Source organism: Lepisma saccharinum, unplaced genomic scaffold (genome assembly GCF_977018435.1).
Source record: "Lepisma saccharinum unplaced genomic scaffold, izLepSacc3.1 HAP1_SCAFFOLD_411, whole genome shotgun sequence".
Lineage (NCBI taxonomy): Eukaryota > Metazoa > Arthropoda > Insecta > Zygentoma > Lepismatidae > Lepisma > Lepisma saccharinum.
The window spans coordinates 175,625-189,111 of record NW_028143113.1 but is presented as its reverse complement, the minus strand read 5'-3'; the positions used below and the strand labels follow the sequence as shown (position 1 = coordinate 189,111).

General features: G+C 33.7%; 1 protein-coding gene across 1 annotated transcript in view; it reads left to right on the top strand.

Annotated features, from left to right (window-relative positions):
- The window catches only part of LOC145982780 (astakine-like), a 31,452-nt gene extending 18,496 nt beyond the window's left edge, over positions 1-12,956 (top strand). Inside the window, exon 3 of the mRNA XM_083116143.1 lies at positions 12,605-12,956. Coding sequence (XP_082972269.1) covers positions 12,605-12,816 — 212 coding nt within the window. The 3' untranslated portion in view covers positions 12,817-12,956. The remainder of the gene's footprint in view (positions 1-12,604) is intronic.
- Positions 12,957-13,487: the final 531 nt, after the last annotated feature.

Genomic DNA, 13,487 nt, shown 5'->3' with positions numbered 1-13,487 from the left:
GTTATATTCTCTACGTACAATCCAAATATTATGCTTATTTAATGTATAACTAACTAACTCTCTATCCTTTTTAAACCCGAAGTTTCATGGCTGCAGCAACACATGCCTTTCATCTGTCCCTGTCCTGAGCAAGATCTATATACTCCTTTCCTTCCCCACCAATTTCCTTTAGGTCCATCTCTACATTATCCCTCCATCTTTGTTTTGGTCTTCCTATTGATCTTTTACCATCAGGTTTCCCAACAAGAATCCTGTATACTCTTCTTTCCTCTCCCATTCGTACCACATGATCTACACACCTAAGTCTTCTTGATTTAATCATTCTAATAATATCTGGACATGAATACAAATTATGTACTTCTAATTTATGTAACCTTCTCCACTCATTTGTCTCCTCATCTGTTTCAGGCCCAAATATTTTCCTAAGGATTTTATTTTCAAATACTCTCAATTTATGTTCCTTTTTCAATCTAAGGGACCAGGTTTATTTACTGTATTTAACTTTTATTTTTTGTAATTAACAAAAATTAAAAGCTTATACTGTAGTTATTATATCTTTTTCTATCAGCTTTTTTTGAAATTAATATTATTAGGTATAGTCTTTGATTTATAACTATATTGCTTTTTTATCAATTTATCTAAGAGTACACGCAGACAAACACATGTGTACACACATTTATGTAAATAGATATGCCTTTTTTCAATATTTTAGTATGAAGATTGCACTTTAGCTATTTAAGCAAGGGTAGGAAAGGTAGGATTTCTGAGAATTTGTTGCAGGATTTTGTTGTCCAAGTATAGATGAGAACTGAGCTGGGAGACTGTTTTGAACATTTTCATGAGAGTTTGCATGTGAACTGTATGCAAATTGAGCACTATTGACTGTGCATGCTTCTAAGTTTTGCTGTTATTTTACATCAAGTCTGTGAGACTGTAGTCAGTTTTCCCTTTTCAAGTAGTTTTTATTGATTGTATTTGTATATGTTTTGGGGACTTAGCAGTTTTATGTTATGAGGCAGTTTGTTGTAGAATATTTTTACCGGATTGTTTTGAGATATTGAGTGTCTGCTGTTTTACTTGTAATTATTTTCCTTCTTGTGTTGTGTATTTGACTATATTTAGTCCAAGTTCGTAGTATTTAGAATAATTGTTATTGACTTGTAGATGTAGGGAGTAATAATCCTTTGCAAGATGCTCTATACTTTAGTCTGAACATTATTCTTAGTGTTCACTTTTGAAGCCTTAGTATTCTGGTAGTATTATTAATGTAGAGGTAAATTAGGCTGAAATGTAGGCATTTTTCTGATACATTATACTCACTTAGTTGTTTCAGCAGGTAGAAGTTGCATGATGGTTTACTGCTGATGATGTTAATTTGCTCTTCTTATGTACTACGTATGATGTAGCTTACTTGAGTAATTGGAATTTTCTACTGAAAAAAGGATTGCTTGTCTATTTTATTCCTATGTTGTTGAGTTTGTCCATAAGCAAGCCATGTTTTTACTCTATCCTATGCCTTGGAAGAATCTAGATATATTGTGTTGGCAGTTTTATGTTTCTCTAAGGTTTCAGCTATGTAGTTTTTTAAACTGTGCTATGGGTGTGACTATTGATTTCTCTTTCTGGATGCCATGTTGGTTTCTGTGTATTCCTCTTGCTGCTTGAATTTGACTTAGGTTGTTTGCTTTTTTTCTTAGATCTTTATATGTTTATTTGTTCAGTATTTTTTATTTTTTAATATTCTTTTACATAAAAAAATCAAAGTACATTGTTAAAGTCAAAGTGTGTTAAAATTCAATTTTTCAAATTTAAAATTTTAAAAATACTATTTTCTAAAATCAAAAGTTATAATAGTATATTTTTGTTAGTAGAAGTTTTTATACTAGGGCAAATTAAAAGCTTATACTGTAGTTATTACATTAACAACAAAATAATTTGCCCTAGTATAAAAACTTCTACTAACAAAAATATACTATTATAACTTTTGATTTTAGAAAATTGTATTTTTTAAATTTTAAATTTGAAAAATTGAATTTTAACACACTTTGACTTTAACAATGTACTTTGATTTTTTTATGTAAAAGAATATTAAAAAATAAAAAATACTGAACAAATAAACATATAAAGATCTAAGAAAAAAAGCAAACAACCTAAGTCAAATTCAAGCAGCAAGAGGAATACACAGAAACCAACATGGCATCCAGAAAGAGAAATCAATAGTCACACCCATAGCACAGTTTAAAAAACTACATAGCTGAAACCTTAGAGAAACATAAAACTGCCAACACAATATATCTAGATTCTTCCAAGGCATAGGATAGAGTAAAAACATGGCTTGCTTATGGACAAACTCAACAACATAGGAATAAAATAGACAAGCAATCCTTTTTTCAGTAGAAAATTCCAATTACTCAAGTAAGCTACATCATACGTAGTACATAAGAAGAGCAAATTAACATCATCAGCAGTAAACCATCATGCAACTTCTACCTGCTGAAACAACTAAGTGAGTATAATGTATCAGAAAAATGCCTACATTTCAGCCTAATTTACCTCTACATTAATAATACTACCAGAATACTAAGGCTTCAAAAGTGAACACTAAGAATAATGTTCAGACTAAAGTATAGAGCATCTTGCAAAGGATTATTACTCCCTACATCTACAAGTCAATAACAATTATTCTAAATACTACGAACTTGGACTAAATATAGTCAAATACACAACACAAGAAGGAAAATAATTACAAGTAAAACAGCAGACACTCAATATCTCAAAACAATCCGGTAAAAATATTCTACAACAAACTGCCTCATAACATAAAACTGCTAAGTCCCCAAAACATATACAAATACAATCAATAAAAACTACTTGAAAAGGGAAAACTGACTACAGTCTCACAGACTTGATGTAAAATAACAGCAAAACTTAGAAGCATGCACAGTCAATAGTGCTCAATTTGCATACAGTTCACATGCAAACTCTCATGAAAATGTTCAAAACAGTCTCCCAGCTCAGTTCTCATCTATACTTGGACAACAAAATCCTGCAACAAATTCTCAGAAATCCTACCTTTCCTACCCTTGCTTAAATAGCTAAAGTGCAATCTTCATACTAAAATATTGAAAAAAGGCATATCTATTTACATAAATGTGTGTACACATGTGTTTGTCTGCGTGTACTCTTAGATAAATTGATAAAAAAGCAATATAGTTATAAATCAAAGACTATACCTAATAATATTAATTTCAAAAAAAGCTGATAGAAAAAGATATAATAACTACAGTATAAGCTTTTAATTTTTGTTAATTACAAAAAATAAAAGTTAAATACAGTAAATAAACCTGGTCCCTTAGATTGAAAAAGGAACATAAATTGAGAGTATTTGAAAATAAAATCCTTAGGAAAATATTTGGGCCTGAAACAGATGAGGAGACAAATGAGTGGAGAAGGTTACATAAATTAGAAGTACATAATTTGTATTCATGTCCAGATATTATTAGAATGATTAAATCAAGAAGACTTAGGTGTGTAGATCATGTGGTACGAATGGGAGAGGAAAGAAGAGTATACAGGATTCTTGTTGGGAAACCTGATGGTAAAAGATCAATAGGAAGACCAAAACAAAGATGGAGGGATAATGTAGAGATGGACCTAAAGGAAATTGGTGGGGAAGGAAAGGAGTATATAGATCTTGCTCAGGACAGGGACAGATGAAAGGCATGTGTTGCTGCAGCCATGAAACTTCGGGTTTAAAAAGGATAGAGAGTTAGTTAGTTATACATTAAATAAGCATAATATTTGGATTGTACGTAGAGAATATAACAAATGTACAATGCATTGTGCGAAAACTGTGAACTTTGCATTATAAGCAGAAAATTAAACCAGTTTGCCCTAGAAATACATTTTAAGAATAGCCCAAAATAGCATGCGTAATAGAAAATTAAGAAAACTTTCTGATGCATAAAAGTACTGACTAGTGCTGAATGAATCAATTACTGTAAAATATTATTCTCTGATTCAAGCAATTTAACTGTATCTTTTGTGTGTAAAATATAATTGTTAGTTGAACTGATAAGTACAAATATTAACTTTATACGCCTTTATGCACTCTAAATAACATAACTTTGATATATAAATTAGTAACAATTTGTTAAAATTAAGTTAAAGTGTAGAATTGTTTTCTTAAATAAATATAAAGTAGTAAAAATACTAAACAAATAATTTCTTCTTTTCCTATTTACAGAATGCCAAGCAGTGTAAACCAGTTGTTAGTGGCTAAATAACATAAAATTTGAAGGCAGTAACAATATTTTAAAAAAATACTGTTTTTTACCTAACTTTGTGAATTAAATACTAGTACATTTTGTCAAATTATAAATAAAATATACCTATTTCTTTGATATTTGTACTAAAATGAAGAAAATGTTACTAAAACTTGGCTAGTACAGCAAATCTTAGACTTTTAGCTTTATTTGTCCGTAACTGGATATAATTGTAACTTGTTAATCTCGCCAAACACAATTTTTACCTCAATTTTGGAAGCTAGCTGAACTTTAGCGTTTCGAATTACATATAGTGAAGGCCTCTATAGTGGAAAAATACACCCAGTCTGTAAAAATTTGGAAATGTTGTCTCCTTCTCTGTCGAACCAGACCAAGAGTGTTCTCAGGTGTTTCAATATATTTCTTAACATAACTAACTTTTTAAAAATGCAGGTAGCTTAGTTTGTATAGCGCTAGGCTTTTAACCTATCTGTCCAGAGTTCAAGTCCCTGGCAGGGTTGTTACAATTTTAGATTTTGTCATCGGATCTTGTGCAGACTTCAAATTTCATAAGTTATAAGCAATCTAAGTTAATTTTGGGAGTGGGCCAAATTGGTTCCTCATATAAAAAGCAATGACCAAATTGGTCGTAGCGCCTATGACCCTACTTGGGTTCATCCTACAAAACATCTGCTTCGAGTCTCCGATGCCATGGTGGAGCCCGTTCAGGTTCTACCGCCCACAAGTGCGTTCCTTCGCCAATCCAGCGAAGGTGAGAATAATAGAGCGCAACCCTCTATATATATATTCAGCTCACTGTTGGTCAACCCCTTGATCTAGTTATTTTCATGCAATCACCTACATTTAGTGAATTTTGCCGTCTTTCTGTTTGATCTGTTAAATAAGCCAGTCAATAAAAATATACTTACATAGAAAAATCCTGATATAGTTGGATTCTCAAAAATATGTACAATCAGTGTTCTTGATACATTTAGCACCTGAGATAGTATAAATCAAAATCTAGTTAGTGTTGGCATGTGTGCTTCTGGTACATGTAGTTACTTGAAAAAGCAAATATTGGTTGTGTAAAAAATAGCCTCCTTGTAAACAATGAAAAATTAACATTATATCCTCATAGCATTAGTTGCAACTGCTTCTTGCAGATTAACAAAGCTCTGGCGTGTGGTCGTACGTCACCTATAATCCTTTGTAAGGTTCGTGTTGTCCTATAAATTGTCGATATACATGCTAAGTCCCTAGTTACAGCCTAAGGTTTTAGCTTCAATAAATGTATTTTAGTCCTCGGAGACATATATTGATCTTAGAGTAAAAAATAAACCTCGTATAATAAACCAAATGGAAATAACCCAAATGTTGATGCACCCAAAAAACCAGTAATACTTTTAAAATACCTTGAAAAAGGCTATAAGGCTAAATTATTCTTCTAGCATAGAAAAACATTTAGCAAGTGGACCTATGGTCCATATAGTCAGTCGTCTGTGAACTTCGTATTGTAATTATATTGTTAAATTGTTATATGTAAGGGGAAAAAACAATATTAGTAAGCGTCCAAATATGGACCCTCGGTAAAGGGGTTTCAGACCTCATAGACACATCATAATTTTCGTTACACTAAAAAATTGCCCTCGTATAAAAGCAAATAGTTGAAATGTTAAACATTTCGTGTACTTTATCCAGTAAGCCTTAGCTAGAAATACAATAAATGCGTTACAGACATAAAAATTAAGCAAGCTTTGATATTCTAGTGGCACATAATAAGTATAAAATATCCTTTAAAATACTCTGACAAATAGTTGTGGGTTGTCTGAGATCAAAATTTTCAAGTCCTCTCTCCTCTCTCCTGCATAAATAGGCTCTAGAATTCACTAAGCCTCAAAATAATATTGGGTACATAAAATAAAAAGCAGATGGAGAGTGGTGCTGATCGCATCATCTCCAAAATAGCAAAAACAAAAGTATATAGAGCTCTATCTGGTATATTTAGAAAACTTTTACCTAGTATAGCAGTAACAAAATACTCAGCAAACTCTAAAATAAACAAACTTTCCTACGTGGCAGGCGTAACCTGCCCTAAATAAATACATATAGAAATACAGAACCAAAAATAGCATAGTGGAAATCAGTAAACCCTAATAATAATAATAATAATAATAATATATTCTGTGGCTTACATTTTAGCTAAAAGTACTTTTTTTAGTGTTTTTGAAAAAATTAAATAAATACTAAACTCTAAGTTAAAAATTTGTAGATGTATATATAATACAAAACAAAATAAATAAAAATTAATACATACCCTGCAAAAAATCAATAAAAAAGTTGAAAACCTCTCTTTGTGCATCCAAAATATAATAACAAATCCTTCCTGACTGGATTAAATTGTGTTATTTGAGTATTAATAAGCCTAAACTTGTAAAATAAAAGGGTAGAACTTGTCAAAACATACTTTTGCATCCAAAATATAATTCAAAATACATCTAAATTGTGTTATTTGAGTAAACTAGAGAATAATCCTGTAAACTTGGAAAAAATCTCTCTCTCTCTCTCTCTCTCTCTCTCTCTCTCTGTGTGTGTGTGTGTGTGTGTGTGTGTGTCTTTGAGAGTCCAAAATGTAATAAAAATGGTGTCTGAATAATATAAATAGTGTCATTTGAGTAAATATTAGGCTAAACTTGTAAAATAAACAAATAAAAGTTGAGAACACACACTTTGTGTGTCGAAAATGTAACTAAAAATCTTTCCTGAACAGATAGAATTGTGTTATTTGAGTAATAATAAGCCTAAACTTGTGAAATAAACAGATAGAAGTTGAGAACACACACTTTGTGTGTCGAAAATGCGACTAAAAGTCTTTCCTGAACAGATTGAATTGTATTATTTTGGTAATAATAAGCCTAAACTTGTGAAATAAACAGATAGAAGTTGAGAACACACACTTTGTGAGTCCAAAATTTAATAAAAAATGTTGCCTGAATAGTATAAATAGTGTTATTTTGGTAAAAATTAACATAAAGTTGTAAAATAATAAGTTAAAAGTTGAAAAAATGTCTTTGTGAGTCCAAAATTTAATAAAAAATGTTGCCTGAATAGTACAAATAGTGTTATTTTGGTAAAAAATTAACATAAAGTTGTAAAATAATAAATTAAAAATTGAAAAATGTCTTTGTGAATCCAAAATTTAATGAAAAAATGTTGCCTGAATAGTACAAATAGTGTTATTTTGGTAAAAATTAAGATAAAGTTGTAAAATAATAAGTTAAAAGTTGAAAAAATGTCTTTGTGAGTCCAAAATTTAATAAAAAATGTTGCCTGATTAGTACAAATAGTGTTATTTCGGTAAAAAAAATTAACATAAAGTTGTAAAATAATAAGTTAAAAGTTGAAAAAATTTCTTTGAGTCCAAAATTTAATAAAAAATATTGCCTGAATAGTACAAATAGTGTTATTTTGGTAAAAATTAACATAAAGTTGTAAAATAATAAGTTAAAAGTTGAAAAAATGTCTTTGTGAGTCCAAAATTTAATAAAAAATGTTGCCTGAATAGTACAAATAGTGTTATTTTTGTAAAAATAAGGATAAGCTGTGAAAATGTTTGACATAAAGTCAAAGTTTGGTAAAAAATAAACTCAAAATTAAGTTAAATAGCACACAGTAACATACATTTACTACCTAAATCAATAATCAAAGGGTCCTAGGTTCGTTACCCCGTGATAAAAGCAAATGGTGAAAACTGTAGGCCCCGTCCCTAATAGCTCTCCCTTCTTCATAGTACAGATAAGAAAAACCCTGCGCTAAAGCGTCCTGTGCCTTGGAGGCAAACCTGAGCGGAATATTAATTGGCGGCGGAAACCGCATAGCTTCAGAGATTTGACCCTTGCTGCGCATTCTCAGACATTCTTTGTTGTCTGGTTGAATCCATCCCCTGCCCTACAGTATTGCATAGCTTTCCCCTGTTATTGCGTACTGGTTAACCTTGAAAAAACCGGTTCTGAAAATCTACCGACGCGTTCTCTCATTGGTCAATCGGGTTCTTCCTTTGTTCTGACGTTGTGACGTCATTTGACCTTGAACGCACTTCCCCAAAATTCCTTTCTTCTCTACCTGCGTGGAATATTAATTCATTCTCTCTGTCTACCCTCACCGCCGAGTCGAGATTCGGAGACAGTATTCTGTCTAGCGTGTTGCACCATCGTGTTTCATAATATAATGCAATTATTACATAGTACTAATTAATAATATTACATATCGCGGGTTCAAGTACCGGGACCGTCTTCTTTCGTAATTGAACCTGTACCTACAGCCATTACCACCGTTCATAGCGGTTCATAAACCATAGAAAACTTATTTTCAATATTATAAACATTAATATTAACATTTTATACATTACATACTTTGCAGTAATGAATATAAAAACATATGCATAGCATTTAGTACCTCTAATTACCTTTTATATACATATTTTTCATAAAATAAATAAATATATATTCATAAAAAGTTATAAACATACAAATACATAAATGTAAAGTATTCTAAGTACTTGCTAATGAATTCTAAGTACGCGCAAATAAGTTCTAAGTACGTGCAAATTAGTTATAAGTACGTGCAAATAAAAGACCACCCATGGAGAAAACAGGCCTTGGCGCGGATACCATCTACTTACACGTTGTACAATATGTGTGTATGTATAATATGGGATGTAGTTTTATTATTTATAAAATGGGAACGTGTTATGTGCAGACAATAATGTTATGCTTTCTTTCTTTTTTTCTTTTTCAAATATGGAATATATAATGATTAAATTACAAATATGTGCTCAGGCTCTCTCTGACTCTCGTTTTAGTAGTGTTTTATTTAAATATACTAATATATTGGCCTGTAACAGTCATAAATACGGATGTATTTATTTGGGCAAGAGAACGCGGGATCATATTGTTGTTGGTTTGGTTTATTTTACTTCGCTTTTCTGCCACATTTGGTTATCGCGAAAATGAGGATTGAGTGATGATATGATGAAATTGGTGAAGGGACCTCATATGAACAATCCAGGCCAGCATTCGAATCCGTGATGAGTGCGCATTCTTGTCCTGTGTTGCAGTGAATAATGAAATAATTTGGAATGAAAAATGTATCTCAGAACTCAAAAAGTCAAATGAATATCATTGAAGAAACTACAAAAAAGAGTGTTGTGTTTTGTTTCCTGTCACCAAATCAACCAAGCGCGGGGGAGTGGTTATCACTAGGGAACGGAAGTTTATGTGCTAAAAAACTCAGAAATATTTATTTTTTATGTGTCATAAATGTTGAAAATATGTGATAAAAACAGGAAAATATGTGATAAAAATGAAAAACATTTGGTAACAAAAACAAAATATTACATGCATTTTAAACACCTAAAATCAGTTTCTAAATGCTTACCTCTTAGCGAGCTATTTTTTGGAAGAGTTGCAGTGAATCACCATAGTTTTCTCCAAATTCTCCATTGTAAATCTGTGGCGATTATCTCTAAACAGCATCTTATATTGTGAGAAAGATCGCTCCACGTCACAAGAAACAATTCTTGCATATTTGAAGCACGAAATGTCACTAACGCTGAAGTTTTCCAAAGCTTCTTCTTCCTCTACTTCACCTTCCAAAACACGTGCAATTTGGCACAAAGTTTGAAAACCTTGGTTTTTCCCAAAAATTTCCGTACATTTAGACATTAGCACTTGTGAGTTAGATCCAGTGAGTTCTTCCAGTTTCGTTTCTACTATACGGACTTCACCCACGGAAGCTGCCAAAGTGTTCGCGGACGATTCAAGCTTTCGTATGGAATTAGAGAGAAAGGATAGGTTTGTTGAGATGTATGTCAATTCGACTTTTAAGGAGGGATCCTTCAACAGTTCTTGCAGAATTTCTATAGACGATGCGTCTTCTTTGTCGAGATCGTTTACAACAGATACAAAATTTTCAAAGTTCTGGGCATAATATACAGCTGCATCCAACCAAGTGCCCCACCGTGTAACTACAGGTGTAGGGGGAAGGGGAACCTCAGGACATTTTTGTTTAAAAATGTCTATTCTTCTAGGCGACTTGATAAAAACTTTCTTCCCATTTGAAACCAGTTTATCGACGTTGGGATAAAGAGCTCTTATCTTTTCACATATTCTATGCAACGCATGAGCCACACATGTAACGTGCACCATTTTGGGGTAGCTAACGGCAAGGCCTACTGCAGCTTTTTTCATGTAAGCTGCAGCATCTGTCACTAGGAGAAGAACATTGTCAAATTTTATGCCTTCCGGCCACAATACCTGCATTGCTTCGTTAAAAAGCCTTGCTATCGTTACATGTGTAGCCCCAGCTAGCTCTCTACACACTAGCAAATAATTTATCGTTGAGACATTTACGTCATTATGTAGCACTCCCACAATCACATTTCCCACTTTTCTACCGGTGGAGTCTGTAGTTTCGTCAATACATACCCAAATATTTTGATTCGCACATTGTGAGCGAATATGCTGTAAGGTTTGCTCGTAACACCTGTGCAGATACGTTTCTCGCAACGTTGATTCGTCAGGCGGTTCGAAGTTCGTATATTTCGAGAGAAAGTTTCGTAAATCAGGGTTCTTTAATTTGAACAGTGGAATATCTGCGGACACAAAAGCTCTGCACAAGTCCATTGAAAACGCGGACAATTTCGACGGTTCCCCAGAAGCAGATGGAGTTTGTTGCCCGATAAGTGCCTGTCTGCCGCTCAAACGTGAAGAAGCAACAACATGCTTGTTGCTACCTAAATGCTGCGTAATTTGCGAACGTTGGTCAGCTGCGATAGATTTACCACACGGTTGGCAAAATAACACTTTGCCATCAGTTGAAAACACATCCTTATATTCTTTACAGAACTGTTGCAAACGAGATTAAACACTTGCCTTAACTTTTGGCATATCGTACGAGAAAACACCTTCTGCTGCACAAGCACCGAATCAGAACATGACAAAAGCAGAAACACTCTCGAAGCTCTGCATTACGTTGTGCGTTTGCCTCATCTGGGTAATATTTTCCCCCAGTAGGATCGTAGACGAGGCGCCAAAAGTCTGCCAGCGAGCTTGTTCAAAGACAAAACAAACCTAGCACTCTCGATATGAAAGAGGTGCGGATAATAAACATTTTTCCTTGGAGGATTTCGAGGTAGCTGAAGTCAATGAGCGATTTTATGTATGTAAAATAAAAATTCGCAAAATATGTATTTACATACGGAAAACTGGAAAATATGTGTTTTTATGTAAAATAAAATTTGCTGAGTTGACATATAAGGCTATGATCAGAATTTTGGCAAAAACGAGGGTCTCTGTCTTATCGCAGAAAAAACATTTATTTACCTAAACTTCCGTTCCCTAGTTATCACAGCGCGCTACGACACCAGACGTTCCGGGTTCGAACCCCGACTCGGGCATGGGCGTTCCCTGTGCTCGTTCCCTTCATCAGTTTCATCGTATCATCTTCACAATTTACCAAATGTGACAAAAAAGCGACGCTAAGTAACAAAAATGAAATCAAATCATTGATTGATTGCTCAAATTGGTTTATTTTACTTCGCTTTTCCGCCACCTTTGGTACAACAAAATAGATGAAGGAAAACACACAAAGAACACAAATGGCCAATCCGAGATTCGAACCCAGGATCTCTGGCTTAGAGTCAAATCAAATAGTTTTTTTTATTTTCGAATGTGGGTGGGGGTTACGTGTACTTTTTTCTAGTACTCATTCATAATTTTGCAATCTTTTCCTGTTATTGACATTCTTCTTTTTTGAAGGAATACTGGCCCTAAAGGAGGAGGGGTGTGACTCACACCAACCCCCCCCCCCTTGAGCACGCCACTGACTGCTACCCCAAGTGTCGACGTCACCGCACGTCACTGATTCAAAACACCAGCAAGGACAGCCTTTGAAAAGGGGTGAGAAACAGATTCTACTCAATATTTATGTAACGTTCTGTCAGTAGTATCCTGAGAAACCAGTAAATGAAGTGGTTAAGTTGGTATCCCAGTGCAGTGGTATGTCAGTGTCTGCAGTTTTAAGGGTTATGAAAGAGAGAATGACCGGGAGAGTAACATTGTATGCGGCTGCATATTCGTCTGATGTTTTGAGAGCGGGTTCTCACATTCAGAGGCTCTTATATAAAATGAATAAGTGCGGCGAACTATGAGTGTAACAGCAGATGATTGCGGTCATGAATCAGCTGACGCGGAGTGATACATCGAATCGGTGAGACCGTTTGTTTACAGAAGGTCTCAGGGTTTTTGATTTACACCTTAGTAACAATGAAGTCTTTATTTCAGGCAATGAACGATACAGCATACCAACTTGCCGATCCCATCTATCAGCCGCCGAGAGCTGCAAGCCTAGGAATAGCGCTATCAATACAACCGTCTACTACCCCAATGAAGTGGCAGTGGAACTAACGAATGTCTACCGATTGTATTGCCCTTGCACATCTAACCTTGTATGCGGATTGAAATCTATGACTTGTACAACAGATTTGTTAGCGTAAGATTCAAATGTTAGGGGCACCTTCTGTATATTAATATGCCTTTTTCTGTAAACAATTTTATCTTTCTTGGAACAAGAATGAAGTTTTACTTGTGTGTACATTATTTCTGGTAATAAATCACTGTTGCAATTATTAGTTTATGTATATGCGATTTTTTTAGGACCGCGGAGCGCATAAATGGGCTATAATGAGGTCTGGCCCTTACACACACGCTCCTTGCAGTTAATTCAAAATAAATATTATTTTTAAAAAAACTACTTTGAACAAGAAAGTGAGCAGTGGTTGTAATATTAAGGAGTTATTTTATTATAGACAAATATTTTTACGGTTTTGCAACAATATAGAAGCCGGCCCCCATGGCGGAGTGGTTAGCACATCGCGCTACGACGCCATGGCATGGATGTTTGGAGTGTCCATTCATCAATTTCATCACATCATCATTTATCCCTATCTTCGTAAATTAGCCAAAAGTGGCACAAAAGGCGAAGTAAAATAAAGGAAATCATTCAAATAAATCAAAAACCATTTAGAAATATCCACGGTACACACCGAAATACATATCCCGCCAATATAACTATTTATTTGGTTCTTGTGTATATTCGTATATACTTTACTTCCTGCATACAATTTGATAAATATTAAGCATTACATATTTTCAAATATTTTATAAT